Here is a 23527-nt window from a genome sequence, read left to right as displayed (position 1 = left end):
GGCAACAATTGTTAAGTCAGAGTTCATATTATGTAAAAGCAGAATTGTACAAATGGATCCTCTGGTTATAATTACTTGTTCAACAACAATTCAAACTCAATGCTGAACAAGTGGTTTTGACCAGTTCTCAGTTTTTTGGCTACTGCAGTTTATCCACAGACATATCACAATCTGGACACTTGGTGCTATGTTCATGATCATGTCACAGCAAGCCACGGTTACGTGATCATGATTTCCAACATTCCCTACTACCTTCTGACAAGCAAAGCCAATGGAGAAGCCAACAGAAAGTTGGAAGTTATTGTGTAAAATTATGGCAACCAGAACTGCCATTGGTAAGTAGCATGGTTATAGGACATCACACTTTGCAACCACATCACTTAGTGATGGCAATTCCAGTCTCAATTGCTGTAAACCTAGCACTAGCTATATATTTTCAAAGTTGTATTTGATAACTTTTTCCCCAATAGCTAAAAGCACAGCGTGATGGAGAAGTGGATTCTCGGGGTACTGAATTCTGGGCAACTACAGAATTAAATATTCAGCTCCATATCAACTCTACTGATAGGAGATTACCGACTTTACCGATGGATGATTTATCATTTGTTTTCAGTCTATGGACAAAGATGGAATATTAAAATGGCTGCAAATCACCAATCCCAGCCATACAATCTTTTCTATTTTTTCATTCTGTGGAAGGAGAAAGTAAAATGGTGCTAAAAAAACAAAACCGTCTTCACCAATCTTTTCTGCAGCAATCACTCAATTTCTGTAATTTTAATTTTTAAAGAACTATACTGAGTTACTTTAAAAGTGGCCTAAGGATCAACCAAGATGGCTGCTTCCAATGAAACTGAATTTTATTAAGTTACCTGGTCAAACAAGGACACCCATTTTCTAAACTCATAATCCTATAAATATTGTATATTTTCAATTTGCCTTATTGAAAATCAGAAGTTCTGGTACTAATTACTAACGTACATTGTTGCTAAACTGGCTTCAAAGAATATCAGGAAGCCTCTACCACCACTCATTTGTACTGAAGAAAATATCTATTATTAGTCAATTTGCAACTGCTGTATTTTTAAATTTTGGTTTTTTTTTTTAATATATTAGGAGAGGTGTTCCACCTATCTCATTTTTCCTCTGTTTAATCTACATGTAGCTGGATTAGATTAGCTTGAAGTTTCAAGCAAGAGTTTGAAATTGGAGCATGAATGCTGTATTTCCCCTACAAATGCCAGAAAAAGATACATGCAAGGAAATATTACACTTGCTTAAAGTTCAGTATTTAGATTCCTAAATGCAGTGTTCTGGTAGTTCTGTCATGTCACCTGAATACAAAGTAAAGTTCAAGAGCATTAAAGCAATCTTTGATTTAAGTCAGAACCCCAAATTGCAAATTTCGTTGGTTTCAAGTCTGACTACTGTCTCATCACTCATTTATAAACCAAACATTCAGTTTAGGCTTAAGTCCAGTTTCTCAATAGGGCTTATGTTTAATACTACAATTTTGATTCACTTCATCAAAAAAAAATGGCTGAACTAAAGATATGCAATCTTCATCCCCAATAATGCTAACGGGTTACTGACAGCTCTGAGGGGAAGGCCTTATCTGGACAAAAATCTAATTATAGAAGTTTAAGTAGTGTTACTATCATTTCCCTTAGTTCTAAATCACATTCTTTCTACAAATGAACTGCACTAGGAAGTTCCTTTAAAAAAAAAAGTACAACTCTGGGCTAATCTTAGGTAAAGGGATTTAAAGCTGTGTGGACTACAGTTCCCATCATCTGAAAGTGATGACGCGTCCTGCTGAAGCCTCCACAGTTAAGGGTACTTTTTCCTGGTGGGTTGTACAATTTTGAGATAACGGCTGGAAATGTTAAGGGGGAGGGTGTGTGCTTAAATTATACTCTCTAATGTTCACGTGGGTAAGAAAGTTCTCCCCCAAGGTTGAGAGAGCTCGGAAGAGAATTACTTTTTGTCACTGAGAGAAATCAACTAAATGGGAGATACCCCTCTTGTCTTTTTTGAAATAGTACAGTCCGCTGTCTCTATTCGAGGCGCGGGCTGATTTGAGGCAAACGGGGCAGAGGGCTCCTTAAGTCTCCCTCGCGCCTCGCGCCTGGGTTTCCTAGAAGGGATCTCGGAATCAAGTGGATCATGGCGGAAGCGTTGGCTGCTTCCACCTCTTATTCGGGCCCATGCTCGTCGTCTTCTGGCCCCGAGCGTCAGCCCCGTTACCAGTTCGGTCTTCAAGAGACGCCGGTCTTGACCGACGAGCCCTCTCACCCTCCGCGGGGGAAAACGGCCCTCAGGGGCCCCAATGACGCCGCGGCCTTTCCTCCGAGAGGGTTGGAAGGTGGGCATTGCCATTGCCCGAAGAATGTCCGATAATCGCAGCCCCCGAAATAATGAAAATAACGCTCTCTTCTGGGCAATCCCCACCTTTCAAAGCTTCTCTAATATCTGAATGGGAAACATTAGCAATTAATTCTCAAAAGTTTAGATCTTTTTGTAGCAGTTTCGTTTACTCAGTTCTTGAATGGGGAAAACTGCAAAACTTCCATTCTTATTTATCGATTAGACTTTCATCCCACCTTTGTCACCGCATTAGTATAGATAGTCCTTGACATACAACAGTTAGTGACCATTCAAAGTTTACAATGGTACTGAAAAAAATTATGACCGTTTTTCACAATTACAATCTTTGCAGCATCCCCATGATTGTGTGATAAAAATTCAAATGCTTGGGAACTGACTTGTATGTGTTCCTTTTGCGACCTTCTGATAAGCAAAGTCAAATGGGGAAGCCAGATTCACTCAACAACCGATTTACCAACATCAATTGCAGTGATCTATTTAATAATGGAGGCAAGAAGGGTTGCAAAATGGGGCAAAATTCACTTAACGTGTCTCACTTAAAAATAGAAAATTTTGGGCTAAATTGTGGTCATAAGTCGAGGACTAACTGTAATTCAATTTGGCAGACATACATAATATTCCTCCTTTTACTTTCTCCATAATAACTCTATGAGAGGGGTTGGCTGAGAGTGTCTGGTCCAAAGTCCTCCAGTCAGCTATTCATCTTTTTCTGACTCGTCTGGCTGTTAAACATTTTATTTCATTCACACCCTTCCTTTTGGTCAGCAGCTCAAAGAGTTATGCATAGTTTCTCTCCTTTCTTTGCAAGAACAGCCCTATGAGGTGGCCTGGAATCATTTAATAACATTTTATGTCTGAGGAAGAGGCTTGGTTTTCCTGGCAATCCCACCTCTTAAATACACTCTACTGGGTCTCTATGTTGATCTAATCACACATCTGACTTGTTAATCCTTAAATGCTCAATATTTATCTGAATATTGGAATGATGAATTTTATCTTGGCAAAAGTATTTTGAAGATAGCTTTTTCTATTATTTTTAATGAGTAAATGCAGATATACAGCTTATATATTAAGATAACATATGCCCTATATGAGGTAAACAATACATTTTCACAAACATGGATAAAATATATAATTAGTGGGTGATGCCTTGGATAACTTGCAACACTATTTCATGGAGTTAAAATTGTGAAGTAAACAGCTGTATTAAATATATGATAAATAATAATTTATTAAACATAAATTAAGGCTATTATTATAAATATGCACACACACTTTAAATCAGTGGTTCCCAAACTTGGCAACTTTAAGACTTGTGGACTTCAACTCCCAGAATTCTCCAGCTAGCTCTTCTGGCTGGAGAACTCTGGGAGTTGAAGTCCACAAGTCTTAAAGTTGCCAAGTTTGGGAACCACTGCTTTAAATGAATGACTAATTGTGGATCTGATAGGTAGAAAATAAAGTGGAATTCAAAGAAATTTCTAAACTAGGACATTAAAATTCTAAAAGGCCTTGGTTTCTTTCTAAACAAACTTGTAAATGATTAAGCAGTTAATAAGAAGATTGAATTTTATATATCTGTTCTGCTGTGTAATTGAACAGGTGATCTTTTCTGGAATAAGCAGAACCTAGTAATTTAGGAAATAGAACTTTATGACTTTGGCAAGGGATACTTAAAAATTAATTGATGAATTGGCTCCATTTTCTCTCCAATGTGGATGTCAGTAAACTGAAAGTGTCATTACCTAGTTTTCTGCAGTATCATGGGTGTTTCCAATTTTTAAAAACGTAGGAAAAATTGTTTTGAAAAGTTTAGAACTTTCATGAGATGTAGATGAGTTTCAATTTATATTATATTTAAGATATATTTATATATAATATTTTAATGTTAGATATCCCAGAGCATCTTAGGGTAGGAATGCTATGCCACTCTAAGGCACCAAATTTCCAAAATCTTGTTTAAAAGAATTAAATTTTTTATTACTAAATAGTGAGCCAAGGTGGCGCAGTGGTTAAATGCAGCACTGCAGGCTACTGCTAGATCAGCAGGTCAGCGGTTCAAATCTCACCGGCTCAGGGTTGACTCAGCCTTCCATCCTTCCGAGGTGGGTAAAATGAGGACCCAGATTGTTGGGGGCAATATGCTGACTCTCTGTAAACCGCTTAGAGAGGCCTGAAAGGCCTATGAAGCGGTATATAAGTCTACTGCTATTGCTATTGCTATTGCTATTTCAAATAACTGCCTTAGAAATAAAGAAATGCAATCAATTTATATTAGTTACTTTCAAGGAAAATGTTCTTTTTATTTTTATTAGATTCATATTTTGGAGACAAGAGTTCTTATGCAGAAAACATTAGCACAGTAAATATGACAAGCCCTTCTTCCATCAAAGATATAAAGATTTCTAGAGTACGGAAAACACCTGCCTCATCTAACCGACCAGGATGTAGAAACTGGACTCCTTTCATGGGATATTCAGGTAAAGAAGTTGGCTTACTTCATTTCAAAAGAAATATTCATACTAAATAGAAAACTACTTGGACTTCTATTGAATCCAAACTGAAATTAATTTCAGTTAACTTACTTGTATGTTCCAAAGTGATTGTAAAGATCTCTAGAAGGATCTTTTTAAACTGGGTAAATGGTCACTCAAATTGCTAATATAGAGCAATTTAAGTATACAAGGTTCTCAACTTACAACTGTTCATTCAGTGACAATTCAAGTGACAGATAACTGGTTTTTTCATTTATAACCGCTGCAGAATTTCCATGGTCATGTGATCAAAATTGAAATGCTTGGCAATTGGCATATATTTATGACAGTTGCAGTATCTAGGGTTCATGTAATCACATTTTGTGAACTTCTGACAAGCAAAGTCAAGGAGAAAGCCAGATTCACTTAACAAGCTTATTACTAACTTAACAACTGCAGTTATTCACTTAACAACTGTGGCAAGAAAAGTCTTAAAATGGGCAAAACTCACTTAACAACTGTCTTGCTTAGGGACAGAAATTTTGGGCTCAATTGAGGTCTGTTCAAAATATGGCACATTAGGAGGAAAAAAATAATTTTGCATATACCGTATTTTTCAGTGTATAAGATGCACCTTTTTGCCCATAAAAGAGCATGTAAATGTTGGTGTGTCTTATACACCGAATACAGCCATTTTTGGCATCCCAAAGCCCTGCCTCACATCCCATTTTTGCAAAAAACAGGCCATTTTTTTCAAAAATGGAGGCGTTTTTGCCTGCCCCCAGCAGCATTCTGCGGGCTTCAGCAGGGCCTGGGGGAAGCAAGAATGTCCCCCGTTTTTGTGAAAAGCGGCCCATTTTCCGCTCGTTTTTTGCAAATACAGGGTCATTTTTGCCTTCCCCCATCCCTGCTGAAGCCTGCAGAGTGCTCCTGGGGGCTGGGAAGGGCAAAAGCCTTTTTTTTTCTTATTTACATATTCAAAATTTTGGTGCGACTTATACACCTGTGCATCTTATAGTCCGAAAAATACGGTATGCTGATTTAGGTCTGAGCTAACTATGAGTAACCCATAAAAGAGATCTTGGATTCATAGTGAATAGCTCATAATTTTAAAGTTAAATTCCATGGTATGGATCATAGGAAGAGAGTTGAAAATAAAAGCAAACAATATTGTAATGGCATACACATTTATTGTAGAACTGTATCTAGAATGCTGTGTCTGTTTGCCACATCTGCAAAGCAGTATTATAAAGATGGAAGACGTATAGGAGGTAGCTGTCAAAATTGCCATGTGGATTGAACTCTTCTGTGAGAAAAAGCTATAACATTTGTGGGGGGAAATGTAACTGATGGAGTCAGTTGTGTAAAATAATGCATTATTTGGAGGGATCTCTTTCAAAAATTGCTGAATGGAATGAGATTTAGAACAGGATCATTTTTTACACTTAACGACTGCTGCAGCATTTCCATGGTTATGTGATCATCTTTACCTTGTGCATTTGTGAAAATTTTAAAAAGTGGTGATAGCTACTGACTTTGATGGCTTTAAAAGGGAATTGGATAATCTCATGGGGTACAAGCCTCTTACGTTAACTCCAGGTTTTTGAGGGGGAGTTGAGGAGGCAGCATATCATTTGCAGGGGAATAGTAGCTGGACAGGAGTGAACCAAAGGTGAACATGGCTTCTTTGAGACATCAATTTTGATAGCAAAAGAGTAGGCTGCTGTTGCATAAGTCCAGCAAGGTAGCCAGAGCCACGCCTTTCTATGTGCAATCTCTGTTAGCATGGGAATAAATTTGTTCCTGTAGGCTTTTTTCAACTAAAGAACACACACACACACCCTTCGATGGCACTTTATACAGGTATGTTTGTTAATTTTATGATACAGAAATATCAAAAATATCAGTTAAAAATAATGGGTGATTTTCTACATCACATTAAGCCATTACTGGCCTATGGCTTACTGAATAAGACATAATTAGCTAGGCCATTAATTCTAACTATGGCTAATATATTAAGCACTTTCAAGGTTCTGAGGTTCAAATAATCCCCATTCATTTAATGAAAATAGTTTAATGAATGTAAAAGAGAAAAATGAAAGAAATAGGCTAAATTTAAAATGACATTGCCAATTAGCATTGCCCAACTAGCATTTTTGCAGTGGGGTTTAGAAGCAAAAGTTAAGAAAAACAACAGGAAATAAAAACAGCAAAACTCCACAAGATTACTTTGGTATTTCAAAGACTGAGGAGAGTATAGAAAATCTAAGAAGAAAGCTAATAGGTACTTACAGTATAATGGTCATAAACAAAAGAAAGCATAAGGTACCATCTTGAAATCTTAAGATTTTCTTACAAAACAAGGGACCCCTTGAATCACAAGGAACCACTGAGTGCATAGTGTGCCCAATCAGTGTAAAGAGACCAAAACAACATCTGGCAACATTTCTCTTCTTGGCCTCTTAGGCATTGCCTGCATACAGAACTCACTTTAATGAATCCTTGAGTGCTGGTAAACTTTTCATTATTTAAAAGAACCATTTCCAAATGTATATAATAATACAAACATTTTGGAAACTTATTATACAGCCATCTGTAAACCTAATTTGCAAATCCAATGAGAATAGTTTTTTATTCTTCAGTCTTAAATCTATGTCAGATATACTCACTTCCTTCAGCAGAATTATTTGGGATCAATACTTGTAATTGGCCTTGGTTAAAAAAATGAAATTATGATTCATGAAGACTCCAATACCCACTACCAATGCTGCATTATTCTTGAGCAATGGTTTTCACAGACCCCATCAACATGGAAACTAGAAATGGCTTTATAAAGCAAGCTAAGCTTTGGGATCAGGGGCTTGATAGAATTATCAATATAACTGACCTTGGCTCCCTCTGATCTGAGCTGTAGAAGTTGCAGAGACTATTGTGTGATGAATAGTATTGACATTTTCTCTCTAATATTAACCTTAAAAAATCTGATCTTATGCTGGACAGGTTGTTGAATATATGGAGCATAGAACAATGAAGTAAATGCCTGAGTCCCAATCTACCAATAAACTAGTTCACATTTGTTCTTACTCCGTCAAGGATCAAATTATAGAAGATACAATTTATCTCTGTAATTTTAGATCTAATCTAAGATATTGATAAGAAATTTCAGTTTAGCCAAGTGATTCGTTATAGATTTATGTTAAGCACAAAAATACAAGAATTCCTTCAGGGCTTTTTCAAAGTAGAAGATCAGTCAATGGTAGAGCAGGTTTAATGCATAACATTTTAAGCATCATTGAAAGTACTGGACTGACCAAGTCAAAATTGTAAGCACATGCCTGTGATGGAGCTGCAGATATGAATGGATTGTAATCTAGCATAACAACAAAAACTACATATTTCAACCATTCAGTGACTGATGCTATATTCTAAAAACAGATCATTTTTATAGCATATGATGTATGCTCTAAAGTTGCCCGGAGTTACGTTGAGATAAGATGGGTAGCCTATAAGTTTTATAAATAGATAAAAATCCATTGTTTTTACAATAATTTTTCATACATGATCAAATGGGCGGGGGGTTGAACTAGATGACCTACAAGGCCCTTCCAACACTGTTAATCTGTAAAGTATCTGTAAATCTGTAAATTATGGCATTCACTATTGTATGTATTACCGTGTTTTTCAGAAAATAAGACCGAGTCTTACTTTCTTTTAGACTTGAAAATAAGCACTTGGGCCTTTTTTTGAGGAGGTCTTACTTTTTTGAGATGCGGCAGGCCAGACTCCGTGAGCTGGACATGCCGTGGATGCACTGGAGCCTCCCGGGAGAAGAATGCACCGGAGCCCAAATGCTGGGCCTCACTGGACTCAGAAGCCTAGGATCCTGCAGGCATCCTAGGCACATAGAGGCCGCAAAAATCCCCAGGCTGTTTGCAACTTGAGCGATCTGTGCACAGGAGTAGCGGCATCACCTTGAGGTTTGTCATGGAATCTCTTGGAGCAGGACTCTGCAAGGCTTGATGTATCATTGCAATCATGAATGGCAGCACCTCCACAAGCTTCATCACACCGATGCAGCTGGGCATCCTGCTGTGAACGGCTGCGCCAGTGTGTCCAAACTCGCAGCAGTGCCGCCACTTGTGCACGCAATGGAACACAGTCCTTGCAGGGTCCTGCCCGAAGAGGCTGCACTAATGTGACAAACCTCACGGTAATGCCGCTGCTCACATGTGCAATGCTACAACAAGCCTTGCAGGGTCCTGGATACGCTGAAGATCTGGAATGGAGCCTTTTTCTCAATTTATGTTATGTGTTGTGTTGTGTGTTGTTGTGTTGTGTTGTGTTGTGTTATGTTAAATCCTTCCATTCCCCACCATCCAATCAGAGCTGAAGAAGCTTCTTGGATGAGAAGTGAAACATCTTCAAAGAAAAACAAGAAAGTCCAAAAACACCTTTGATACTAACTTGTTGCAGGTGAATTCTGCAAGAGGCAGCAGTTAAGCTCAGTTGTCCTATTTTAAGAGACATACCATCTTAAGTATTGGTCAAATAATTTATCACTCATTTTGACTACCTTTTGTAGGTCAGAAGAGCCAAAGATGACATTAATTTGAATGTCTAATAGTGGTTTAGAAAAAATTGTGTTGTTCAGCCAATGAAAAGTTCTTGTCAGGAATAAACACAGTCATTTTGCTATGTTTTGCTCAGTGACAGGCACAGCAGGACGAAACATAGCCCTGGACATCTGTTCTCACTCTTAGCCACTCAAAGTCTCTTGAGAAACCTAAAGTAAGGTTTTAATTCTCCCATGTATAGTAATTCTATTGTCATGGCATGGTTGCAATATTTCTTCTATTATAGGAAGGGGAGCATATGAATTGCTGTTGTAACGCAACTATCTGTCATTCATAGAGAAAGGGGATGAATCAGTCGTGTGGGGGGGGGGGGGACTCATAGAAGTTATCCATCCAAGCCCTAGTATTAAGACATTGTACTCAGATCAGGAAATAGGCATCCCAAAGATTATAGGAATACTACTTTACTGTAAGGTATAATAAAATGACGTTGAATAGCCATAAATGAAAATGATCTGGTTTTGAATGTTAATAAAACAAAGGAGATCATTGCTGATTTTAGAAAGAGCTGGCATAGTCATACTCCACTTTGTATCAAGGCTGCAGCTGTGAAGGTGGTCAATAGCATTAAGTGTCTGGGAGTGTAGAAAACTGATAATCTGGTCTCTTCATACGTTACCTTTAGTGAAGCATGCAAAACTAGTGTTTGCATTTCCTGTGTCTGATGAGGAGAGCACATCTTTCTCCTTCTGTCCTGGCCACTTTTTACAAAGGCACTGTAGAGACCATTTTAACAAATTGTATCACTGTTCGCTTTGGTGTTTTTGGTCACCAAGGGCTGCAGTGGCTAAGATGCTGATATTGTCGATCAGAAAGGTTAGCAGTTCAGTGGTTTGAATCCCTAGCGCCGCGTAACAGCTCCCAGCTTCTGCCAACCTAGCAATTCGAAAGCATGTAAAAATGCAAGTAGAAAAATAGGAACTGCTTTTGGTGGGAAGGTAACAGCATTCTGTGCACCTTTGGTGTTTAGTCATGCTGGCCACATGACCACAGAGTCATTTTTGGACAGTGCTGGCTCTTCAGCTTTGAAACAGAGATGAGAGATGAGGACTGTCCCCTAGAGTTGGAAGCGACTAGCACATATGTGCGAGGGGAACCTTTACCTTTACCTTGCTTTGGTGGTAGTAGTGCCTCAGGTAGAAGGGTAATACAGAGAGTTGTAACGACAGCTGAGAAGATTATAGAAAGCTCGCTTCCCATTATTCTGCTTATAAGCACTTAGAGTTTGAAGCATTGTTAGAGACCCCACACACTCACTTCACAGTTTGTTTCTATTGCTCCACTCTGGGAGGTGGTTTCAAAGTATCTATAGCAGGACTACTAGATTCTGTAACAGCTTTGTTCCTTATGCCAGTCATCTTGTACATTTGCAGGATTCTTTTTCCCCCACCATGATTATGCATACATTCGAACTAGACTGTGATGTTTCTGAGTAATATGTGTATGTATATTTGGGTAGGTATATGTATAATGGTTATCTTTAGAGAGCTGAATGCAACAAAATTTCATTTTAATATTTATCTATGAGTGTATATTTAAAGTGACAATAAAGTTCTATTCTATTTCTTTTAGACCCCTGTTCATAGCAAATAGCATCATGGCAGATTCTTTGTTTTCTTCCCCCTCACAGCTCCTTTCACAGGACTGGGTTCTGTTTAATTCTTCCTAAACTGTTCATTCAAGGTTATCTCTGTGCTCCTTTATAATATGATACCTTAGTAGAAAATTATGCTGAAGGCAGTATTATTAATAAGATAGTCAGCATTCCTCTGAAGCTCTTGTAGTATTTCATTTTACATCAGAGATACTAACAAAGATCTTCATTCTCATGGGAAAGAGAAATTGGTTAATAAATCAAGAAATGTGAATGGAGTAATTCCAGTTTGTATTTTTGATCAAACTCTTTTGATCACACTCAAACTACTGCAAAAGAGAAATGAAAAACACAAAACAGGCTCTAAACTTTTATATTACAATCCTATTCAAAATTGTTACATGACCACCAACTGACCTAAGCAAACCTATAGAGCTTTTCAATAAATTGCAAGATGCCAGAGATCAATACTGTACAATATAGTCCAGGATTGTGCTTTGGCAATGGCCCAGTCCTGGGAATGTATCTCTGAAATGTCAAAATTCATGGGTATCGTGGGTGAAGAAGGCATCCTTTGTGAGGATCAAATACCAACACCTGCAGAGAACATATACTGTACATCAGTGGGCATAGCCTTTCCTGCTTGAATAAAATAGTTTTTTTTTAATATTATACTCTATAGCCATTAACCATGATATCAGCAACTGATGTCACTATCTTGTATTTATATATCTGGAAAACTTAAGAAATACAGTCATGACATTGGATACACTTCCATGAAAATTGCTCTCATTCAGATAATCTGATACTGCTTTAAAAATCATAAATAAAGGAAATGGTATAATGTCTTTGGATAGAAAACCATACTCAGTCATCAAATATTATTGAAGTTTGCCCTGAAAGTCTAATTTTTTTAAAAAGCATACCTGTTACATTGGCAGCTGCAGATAGGTAATTCTTTAAACTTAAAACTGTAGAAAACAACACAAGCAACATACCACAAAAATAAGAATAAGCTGGTTGGTGCTCTCAATTGATAATGAGAATGCCAGAAAATGGGACACTTTGAAGATATTGTGTTTGCAGAGTAAAAGACATATCAGAAAAAACTATGTAACCCTCCACTCTCTACTTGCAAACAACAAGAATAATGTTGCTGGGCCCTGGTTACTGACAGATATGGTTTGTACAAAGTTGTGTTGTATCCAAGACCACACAACATTCATATGCAATGTGGATGCTTTGACTAGCAAACCATTGACTTGCCTGCAGAGAAAGCAACCTCTCACTGTTGCGGTTTCTAATTTATCAAGATTTGACTTGACTGACATGATGTTTTATTTACTATTATTGTACTCGGCGCATGCTGAGTCTCAAGTTTGCATTTAATTATTATTTTTAAACCATTTGAGTTTGGTGTACTGCTGAGCTTTGTATTGTTTATGATTGCGTTCTGTACATTTGTTCACCACTCTATGATTTAAATTGCATAGCATGATGATCTCATTTTGCTTTCTTCGCCAAGAGCCCATTTCAGCCTAGCTGCAGCCAGCTTAAACTGAATTCCCTTGTTAAAACATTGATAATATCAGTGTTCCCAAAAAGTTGCTGAACAATCTGATGACCCTCAAATATGCTAAACTATAATTTACTGATGGTTATTTAATCTAGTAGATGGTTGTAATAATTGGTCCAAACTGTTCTTGCTATAATATGTTTGGCCAACATAGCAATGTCAGAAGCATGTTAAGGATGTTAAGCAATCATAAATTATGCCCATGGAGTTTATAAATTCCTGTTTAAAAATACATTTTAAATAATAGGAAAAACTCATTTCCTGTTATTTCAAACAATTAGCAAGCATATGTTCAACACCTCGAGATAATTTACAGGAACCTAAATATATTAATAATTTGCATGGCTTTTGATGTATTTGATGATTGTTGTATTTTTCTTCTTTTATGTAGTTGTTTAACTGGACAGCAGAGGGCAGTATAAAGTTACATTAGAATTTTAAAATTATTTTTATTGAAAGAGCTAGAAATATGATGTTAGTTATGGTATAAAAGAACTATAGTTGAATAGCAGCTGCAGGAGAGGAGAAAATTTTGAAATAAAGTATTTTATGTTGGGATTCCAGTCAGTGTTTCTGAACTAAAATGTTAGAGACTTCTCACATACATAATCCTGAAAATAGTAGGTTTTGTTTATGCTATTCCAAATATAATTTGTACAAATTCTATGTTCAAATTCAACAAATACCTGTATAGAATTATAGATATGAAAGGTGTTATTCAGTTTATCAAATCCAATTACTGCTCAATACAGGAATATAACTTAAAATATTCCAGATTGTTTACAGTTTAGCCTTGCTTAATATTATGGCAGCCAGCCCACATTTAATCTTGCAAATAAGCATAACATGAGTACTTTTACAGAGACTTTGTTGACTTACATGTTGTTATATATTACTTCCAGAATTTTCCCCAAATCTATCAAGAAAGCTATAATCCATGGATGAGATTAGTCTTCCAAGATGGTAACAGGATGATCTCTTTATGATTTTTATTTAGATGTCAGCATGACTACCTTAGGGACACGGTGGTTCACTGACTAAGACGCTGAGCTTGTCGATCAGAAAGGTTGGCGGTTCGAATCCCTAGCGCCGCGTAATGAAGTGAGCTCCCGTTACTTGTCCCAGCTTCTGCCAACCTAGCAGTTTCAAAGCATTTAAAAATGCAAGTATAAAAAATAGGAACCAACTTTGGTGGGAAGGTAACAACGTTCCATGCGTCTTCTTGGTTTAGTCATGCTGGCCATAAGACCATGGAGACGTCTTTGGACAGCGCTGGCTCTTTGGCTTTGAAACGGAGATGAGCACCGCCCCCTAGAGTGTGAGGGGAACCTTATACCTTTACCTTTAAGGTAGGTATAATTTACCTACCTTAATATATAGATGTCAGAGAGATTACCCTAAACTTGATTCTTTAGGATCTCGATGCAGGGAACACTCAGGAGGCAGTTAGAGTCAAAACTTCACAAATGTTTCTTGGACATACCTTAAAACATCTAACAGAATTGTAAATACATTTTTTAAAATTGTTTTAAGGTTTTATATTGTACTTTAATGTTGTGATGGTAAGCCACCTAGAGTCGTCTCAGTGAGATGGGTGATATAGAAGTTTATAATTTAATAATAATAATAATTAAAAAAACATAATTAAAGCCATTAATACATGGGCAGTTCCAGTGATATGCTACTCAGCTGGAATCATCCACTGAACTTGATTCAGAAAGATGCAACTAAAGGAACAATACCTGAAAACTACAGACCAATAACATGCTTAGTAAAGGGATTATTGATGTCTGCCTTGAAAAGCAGTACTGGAACTCTCAAAGGTTTGCTGTGCAAGATTTGTGATGTGCTTTTATTGCTATATCAAGGTGGTTCAGTATATGAAATAACAGGTTAATGCAATTAGTAAGTGAATAGATTTCTACAGTTCCATTTGCCAACCTCTTTGCAAGGTACACCAATAGGGAACGGATTTCAATAAATGAGTGGGATGCTGTCATTTCTTTTTCTCCCGATTCTGCGATGGGAACATTTCCGCATGAAGATAATATTTAATTAGCCAAGAACAATCCAGTTTGCTTCCATTTAGTCCTTCTCTTTAGGCACAGCTAGGTAATTATATGTATTATGTGCAAAATGAATAGGTGTGAATTGAACATATTTTACTAACATTAATTTTCATGTTAGAGATAGTCTGAGTTATAAAACAATTATAATTACACAAAAGAAGTTTCTGAAACCTGTAATATGGTATTTTTAAGCAAATGGAAATGTTTACATTTAAATCCCATTTGAAAGAAAAGAAACCTCAAGAAAAATATCTCAAATGATTGTGTCCTAACGATTGAAGCAACATAAACTCACAATTAAATTGCAAGACCCAAACACTGACCTAGCAAAGGCTGTGAAAGGAATTGACAGGAAGTTAATAGCTCAATTTAAAGAACAATGTTTAAAGAGTACTGGAAAAATAAGTGATGATGTGTGTTATTTAAAAAACATACTCTAATTCTGCACAGTAACTCAGAAAGCAACAACATGAATATAATTATAGCAATAGCAGTAGACTTATATACCGCTTCATAGGGCTTTCAGCCCTCTCTAAGCGGTTTACAGAGAGTCAGCATATTGCCCCCAACAATCTGGGTCCTCATTTTACCCACCTCGGAAGGATGGAAGGCTGAGTCAACCCTGAGCCAGTGAGATTTGAACCGCTGAACTGCTGATCTAGCAGTAGCCTGCAGTGCTGCATTTAACCACTGCGCCACCTTGGCTCTTTATTTTATTATATTTTGGGGATGCATTTGTTTTCCATAAACCGATAATAGTCTGATGAAACAATGAGAAGACAAGGATGTTCTAGACATAAAAACTGCACTCTACCAATGAGAGGAAAAAGCACCCCCCCCAAAAAAGTGTAAATTTAAACTTGAAATATTAAATGTAAATTTAGACCTAAAGCACTAAATTTTATAATATAATCCCTCAAGGAAAATCAGAGTTCATATTCAGTTGTTTCCTAGTTGTTTTTTGTTCAATGCTGAAAAATATAGTTGATTTTTTAAAATCAACTTACAATTTGATACATTGATTATTTTGCATTTGCCTACTGGTATTTTTGTCTATTATGCCAATTTTTTAAGAGTTCTGGTGATTGTAGGATAATTATTTTAAATACCAGTGACAATCACCAACTGCCACTCATAGATGCCATCCATTTTGTAGGAATGGTCCTTGGTGTTCTCTGAGCTTGGTTGTTTTCTTGCAGACATTTCAGTATCCAAACTAAGTAACATCCTAAGTGCTAGGTGCTGCTAGATGATGATACTGATGGTATTACCTGCTTTGGGTAATGAAATATCTGTAAGAAAACAACCAAGCTCAGAGAGAATCAACGATCCCTCATTTCATGAATATTTGAGCTACAAATATTCTCCTTTATTGATTTTTGTAAAACTTTCAGTCAGTGCTCTAAATGTATCTTTCACAGTTACATCATCTTCAGCAGTCTCCACTCACAGTATTGCATCAGTTATCGTGGCTGTAATAGAAGGGAGAGGATTTGCTAGAGGTGAAGTGGGAATGGCCAGTATTGACCTAAAAAATCCAGAAGTAGTACTATCTCAGTTTGCTGATAATACAACATATACCAAGGTAAAATCTGAATACTGTAATCTTCTTTGTGATATAAACAGCTAAGATATTTGCACTGAATCAGCAGAATTATGTATAGCCATTGTTTTGGCTAATTGCATTAGTATTCTAAATTTTTCTGATTGCTTTTTATTGACATTAGAATTGAACTTGCAAAATCATTATAAAACCGCATGTGCCAAATCCAAATAAACATATTGTTATATATAACAGTTTATGGTTTATATATAACAATAAATCATAGTTGTAGAAAATAGTGCTTCAATAGCACCTACTCATCCAACAAGATCTGGTAGAAAGGGCTCCCTCCATATTCCTTTATTCAGGAAAGACCATTTACAGAGACCACAAAATTATTCTCCCCAATTGCTGTACCCTTTCTATATAACAGCTTCTTCCCAGTTATCTGAATTGCCCCTACAACTGTCTAGGGTGGCCATTATAACATGGTTAATATACCATCCAGCTTTGAAAGCCTGAATCTGTGAACTTATCTCTGGCCGTGAAAGATTTATTTTAGTTAAAGAAAATGGTAGTTAATATGATTAATGTTATATGTGTTGGTTATGATATCAATTAAATGTTTTGATTTTTTAATTGCAATGTTTTAATGGGATTCATTAAAACTCATTAATGGGAGGTAGGATCTATGTCACTCATAGCTCTTGGAATCGTCTATGAACCAAGAAAGAAAGAAAGAATGAGAACATTTGGTGTTTCAGGCACTGGAAATTTATCAGGCTGAGACCAACAATGAATGAAACCAGAGTCCATTGTGTATTGAAAGAGAACCCAATAGTGGCCTCTAGAAAGCTTGGAGAGAAAGACAATGGTAACAGCATTCTGGCATGAAGGGTTGAGATCTCCCATTGCTTGAAATCTACAGTCCAGAGCAAGAGAGCTTTATTCTCCAATTGATGGATGGGACTAGATTTCTTTTTTTGTTGTTTGTATCAGAAATAAGCAAAATTTATGGAAGGCATATTTACTACAGTACTGCCTGACAGAGAATGCTGAAACATTGATCTGTGGTTATAGTCAATGGGAGCATAACAACTACATTTTATAAACAGTTTTGGTAGAACATGGAAATGTTCTCTTCACATGGAAATCTTTGCTGTTGCTTTCTTCTAAAATAATTGTTAAAGCCTGCTGAGCATTTGGTGATAGGCCAAAGTTGGCTGGATGTTCCCATATATTTAAGAAAAACAGAGTTTAAATACATGTAATTGTCTCAGTCTTTCCTGTATATACAGTCTTTCCTGTATATATTGCCTCTAGTATCTGTTAGGTGCAGAAATGTGTTTATTTTTCTGACATTATATGAGTAAATACAATATTTTTAAAAATAAAGCTATGTGTTCTGAACATTATTCAAACAGACCTTTTAAACTAAACTGTCTTGTACATTTTCTAGGTTATCACCAAACTCAGAATTTTAACACCCTTAGAAATAATAATGTCAAATACTGCCTGTGATTCAGGAAATGCAACAAAACTGTACGCTTTGATAGCAGAAAATTTCAAGGTATGTTTAAAATGCCTTACTAGTTTATTTTTAAACATTATACTGTAGTTATTTCCCAATTTTATAGAGCCTTTGGTTATATCCAGATCTGGAGGCACTCCGGCTGGAAGGCAGAAAGTAGAATTCACTATCCATTTATCCTTTCATCATACCATGTGAAAATATATAAATAAATGTATCTCAAGGAAAGAAATTCTATATTAGTTTGGATACATCTGCACTTGCATCTAGTTTTCTGTGGTTGAAGTCTTTTCTCTGATTTAGAAAGACAAGTTTGATAATCTTACGGCCCTTGAAATAACTTTCCAAGGGCCATAATATAATATTGACTCTGTGTGAATAGAAATAAAATTATAATCAAATGGCTAGGTGTAATAAACATGAAGTTCCCTTTTCTCTTAATCATTTATCTGTGATCAATACAGATCAATACTTTTATTTGGGATTATATCCTAGATAATAAATGTTTCACAAACATACCAGTGGTGGGTTTCAATTATTTTTACTGCCTATTCTGTGGGCATGGCCTGTTTTATGGGCTTGGCAATCATGTGAGTGGATGGGCATGGCCAACTTGTAAAATGTAGTGAAACTCACTTAACAACGCTCTTGCTTAGATGTTGGCTCAGAAACTCTGGCATTTGAAGTGCACAAGTCTTAAAGCTGTCAAGTTACAAGACCCTTGCACCCCTAACCCTTTAGAAAAAACCCTCAGGGGTGTTCAAACTTGACAGCTTTAAGATTTGTGGACTTCAACTCCCAGAATTTCTCCTCCAGTCATGTTGGCTCAGGAACTCTGGCATTTAAAGTGCGCAACCTCCCCTTCAACCTCCCACCTGTGGAGGATGCGCAGTGGTCCTCCTGGAGTGACAGCTGAGCAGCACATTCCCCACCCTCCGAATAGCATGTAGGCTGAGGAAAGTGAGAGGGAGAGTGGAGCTACTCTTTTTTTCCGCTTCTCGGCCCGAAACAAAGTAGTGTCAAGGAAGGAGTCTCTGGTGGCTGCAGCAGAAGCAAAAGCTGTGGTGGCAACAGCTGAAACAGAGTCCCAGGCAGTCAGTTGTGGCTCTCCCTTCCCTGAGCATGTCCTGTTGCTGCTGCTGCCGCTTTTAGTGAATCTGGGTTGACGGTGATGGCAAGAAGCAGCTGCCAGCAATGCTCTCAGCGATAGCAAGAGCCCCACCGCTGAGCCGGATTCACCAAAAGCGGCACCAGAAGCACAGGAACATGCTCAGGGAAGGGAGAGCTGGAACTGACTGCCTGGGACTGCTTCAGCCACCACTACCACTTCTGCTGCAGCCACCAGGCACTCCTTCCTCGACGCCGCTTTGTTTCGGGCTGAGAAGCGATACCTCTGAGGGGTTTTCCCCAGATGGCACCTGAGGGTGCCTTGCTGCGGCTCTTGGAGGAAGGAGGCAGGGATGCTGGCCTGTGCTCCCCCATCACCGCTTTCCTGGCCAGCCACCCAGCTAACAGCCGGCGGGCCGCAGTGGGTAAGGGAAGCGAGCGCTGACCAGCATCCCTGCCTCCTTCCTCCATGAGCGCGGCCGGGAAGAAATCAGGGGGACAGAACAAAGCACAAGGCCTTCTTCCAACAGCAGAGGAAGGAAGAGGAACTGTGGCTTTGGCTGCTCTTCGACAGCCGCCTGGCTTGCTGTGGGGTGGTGGGGAGAAATCAGGGAGAGAGAACGAAGCAGCGGGGCCTTCTTCCAACAGCCGAAACCTCCGCTCCGCTTCCTTCTTCGGCTGTTGGAAGAAGTCCCTGTGCTTCGTTCTCTTTGAGAGTCGCCTGGCTTGCAGTGGGGTGGTGGGGAGAAATCAGGGGAAGAGAACGAAGCGGGGGGAGGGATTTTTCAGATGACCCCAGGCCAGAGTAGCGTTGCAGCCCAATCCAGCCTAGGCTAATAAGTCCCCCCCCCCCAGCTTCCTTCTCTTTGAGAAGCGATTTGCAAAGTCCCGGCTTTGCAAGCCGCTTGTCAAAAAGAACAAAGTGCAGGCTTCTTCAACAGCCAAATCCTCCACTCCTGTTCCTTCCTTGGCTGTTGGAAGAAGCCCGTGCACGCTTCCTTCTCTTTCACAGCCGCCTCGCTTCTAATGGAGTTGGGAGAAATCCATGCGTTAGAGGGAAGAGAAGGCCGAGCTTCTGCTAAGGACTGCCTTTCCTCCCTCTCTAATACATAGATTTCTCTGCACCCCATTGGAAATGAGGCGGCTGTCAAAGAGAAGGAAGGAGAGAGAGAGAGAGAGAGAGAACGGCAATCAGGCGGGGGGAGCGAGCAGAGGGGCAGGACCATACAGTTCAGGGCCTCCGGGGGGCAGTACGCAAATGGACACCCAATTTCCGTCACTGATACGCGTGTACCAGAGCGTACCAGTCAAAACCCACCTCTGAAACATACTGACCTTGCACTGAAGAACAAGACATTTTAATTTCATAGGTCACCTTCCTTTCCTTTTTTGATTTTCATTATAAAATGAAAAGAAACAATATCAAGTAGTGGCCTATTTTTCCAGTGATGACCAAATCATAATGTCCTAGTGCCAGGATGGTGAACCTATGACATGCATGCCACAGGTGGCACACGGAGCCATTTGTCAGGGCACGCGAGGCGTTGCCCTGTCAGCTGGTCTGCGCGCATGCTAGTTCAGCCTTTTTAAAGCCATTTTTCACCCTCCCCAGGCTCCAGATTCTTTATAGGAGGCTGGGGAGAGCTAAAACAGCCCCCCCAAGAGGCTTCAGGAGCTTCCCTGAAGCCTACTGAGCGTAAAAAAACAGCCTTCCGGTTTGCTCGTAGGGCGGTTTAAGTCCTCCGGAGTTTTCAGGGGCCTTCTTGAGGCTTCCCTGAACGCTCCAGAGGGCTAAAATCGGCCCTACAAGCAGCCCGGAAGTGACTTCTAGTTTGCTCGTAGGATCGTTTTTTGCCCTCTGGAGGCTTCAGGGAAGCTCCTGGAGCCTCTAGAAGGCCCCTGGGGGGTGGGGGAGGCTGTTCCCCCCCCCAGGCTCCTATAAAGCCTCTGGAGCCTGGGGATAGAGAAAAAAAGCATGCAAAAAATGGAGTGGGGAGCACCTGTCATGTGTGCAGGCGCGCTGGGGGTACACACATTGCATTATGGGTGCGGCACGTCCGCGCACGACCCTGCGCTGCCCCCACTTATGGCACACGAGCCAAAAAAGGTTCGCCATCGCTGTCCTAGTGTCTCTCCACTCTATTATTTCTTCAAAATTTTCATATTCTTTCCAATCTGCATAATGCATATCTGTTAAAGTTAAAGTCTTTATATGACTATCAATTCAACTTTTCCCCTCATTAATAATCCCACACATTCTATTTCAGGTATTTCTCAACTTACAACTATAACTGTAAATTGTAGCAGTTGTTATGCAGGTCACCACAGGACCCTGTCCAATTTTGCAACCTTTTTTTTCCAGTGGCTATTAAGTGAATCACTGTGTACTTTAATTAAACACTGTGATTGTTAGGTGAATGCAGCAATCAATAAGGAATCAATTGTCCACAGTGAGTGGTTTTTTTTTGCTGGAAACCAGAAATAAACACCAGTTTCTGGCAAAAAAAAATCATGGTTGTGACTGCAGGATGCTGCAAATGGACGTAAATGTTGCCAAATTCCAAAATATTGATGCATTACTGCAGGGTGGGGGATGAAGTGACCATCAGAACTTTGAAACCTGGTGGTAAGTAGCCCTGGGAAATTCTATTGTAACTTCAAACAGTCACTAAGCAACTGGTCGCACGTCGAAGACTGTTTGTACAGATCTGTATAAGTATAAAAAATCTCAGATTTGGAAATCATGGGAAAATAGTCCTGCAAAGAACTAGCAAACTAGCATCAGAGATATCATGACTTTCTTGCGAATTGTAAGCAAGAGTAGCACTGAAACAGAAAGCAAAATGGGGCATTGTTCTCGTCTTTTCCTATGCCCAGACAAGATAATCTTGTGCTTTGCCTCAACATAATTGTGTTTGTACAATAATACTTTTTCTTTTAAAAAATGTAATTGTATATGCATGCTAGAACTGTCACCTATGAGCTTTACAAATATAGACAATCACTATAAATCAGCAAAGGTAATATATACATCTGAATCAATCTGATAGCAAATTCCTATTTTGCCTTTTATCAGTATTTGAACCTAAATAACTTAGTTTTTATTACTTTTAAATATTGGTAATACATTACAACTGTTTTTTGTAATGATGCCTTTGTTTCCTTTTTAGAATGTGACTTTTACCACAGTCCAGAGAAAATATTTTAATGAAACCAAAGGTTTGGAATACATTGGACAATTATGTACACCAGAATTCAGCACTGTTTTAATGGAAGTTCAGTCCAAGTATGTATGTTCTAAAAATAATTCATTCACTTTAGTTTATTGTATTGTTGATCATTTTTCAGTTAGTAACCTGAGAATAATACCTATAACTCTTCTTTTCTTCTATTTGACTCAGTAAGTATTTTTAAATATAACCTCACAGGTATTGACTTTGACCCAAGTTGTGTTTTATACTGAAATGGATCCACAGGACATGAATAAAAGTTCTAGTAGTTGCCTTTTTGGGGCCTCTTGGGACCATGAAAAAACATGGGATGTGGCATGCAAGAATATAGTAAACATGCTGGATAATCAACAAATGAAAACTTCTATATTTCCTAGTTAATTTGGATTCAGCCCTTACTTTGTAATTATTTTCCTAGCAGATGATTCATTTACGAATTACTCTCCTTTTGCTGTCAACATCACTATGTCTTAGTTCGCAGTTTCTTAAGAACTAGGAATTGTGGTCTCACCCTGAGGTTTAACATCTCTGTCTAGAATTTTTTTCCCAGTAGAAGCAATATTATTTCTCTCAACTGAAAAACCATGTAATATAAAGCAGGGATTATAAAATTATGGGTCAATCTAGAGGGAGATCACAAAGCCATAATTAGTCTACAAGGGAAGTGATGGGCTGCATGGGTTACAGAGCCAATAGAATGGAAGAAAATGTGTAGCAGAGCTGGATCCAAGATAAGAAGGACTTAGGAGCAGGGTCAGGGCATCTGTGGGCAGAAGGTATCAGGAAAGAAATACCTTGTGGCTGGTCTTGCAGACGAGAGATCTGGAATTACAGAACACCTCACTAGGTTATGGCTTCCACTTTTCTTTTGAGACCAAATTTGGATCTGTTGTCCTCTTCTACCTTAATCCTTAATGTTTGCTGATATATAATAAATAAATGCCAAACCATATTTTTCTAGCTGAACTGAGTAATGTATATGCTTGTTTTGATCTGAATGTAGCAATTGATTAGGAACGTCCTGGATGGAAACTAAATGGAAAATTACCTATATTAATTGCGTATCACTGCTCTTGCCTAGCCTTTTTAAAATAATAGCCTGAATGCTTTTAATAGCATTGTGTTTTGATATTGTTATTTTATGATTTTATTTTATGCCACCTGTAGTAATATGAAATGGGTGATCATATAACTATGATTTATATATAAGATTAATTTTCCAACAAGATAGATATTATATATCTATCATCTATCTTATACACTATGCATAAGTCATCTTTATTTTTCCAATTTTATGTCTTCTTTTGAGTAAGTTTTTATTCTCCTTGAGTGTTCAGCTCATTAGAAAGATTCTGGACTATATCCACTTTCTGCCTTAAAT

The 23527-nt window shown here is 38.3% G+C and overlaps 1 protein-coding gene across 1 annotated transcript in view; it reads left to right on the top strand.

The window, feature by feature from the left end:
* The first annotated feature begins 2166 nt into the window (after window positions 1-2166).
* Window positions 2167-23527, top strand: part of MSH4 (mutS homolog 4) — a 77545-nt gene continuing 56184 nt past the window's right edge. Inside the window, exons 1-5 of the mRNA XM_087720781.1 lie at window positions 2167-2365; window positions 4704-4868; window positions 16157-16320; window positions 17738-17848; window positions 22087-22202. Of these exons, the coding sequence (XP_087576907.1) occupies window positions 2167-2365; window positions 4704-4868; window positions 16157-16320; window positions 17738-17848; window positions 22087-22202 (755 nt within the window). The remainder of the gene's footprint in view (window positions 2366-4703; window positions 4869-16156; window positions 16321-17737; window positions 17849-22086; window positions 22203-23527) is intronic.

This window comes from Thamnophis sirtalis, unplaced genomic scaffold, assembly GCF_051295495.1.
Source record: "Thamnophis sirtalis isolate CommonGarterSnake01/CBP01778 unplaced genomic scaffold, rThaSir2_p1.2 scaffold_7, whole genome shotgun sequence".
Taxonomy (NCBI): Eukaryota; Metazoa; Chordata; class Lepidosauria; order Squamata; family Natricidae; genus Thamnophis; species Thamnophis sirtalis.
The sequence above is the reverse complement of the archived record's forward strand: the minus strand, read 5'-3'. Positions and strand labels throughout refer to the sequence as shown.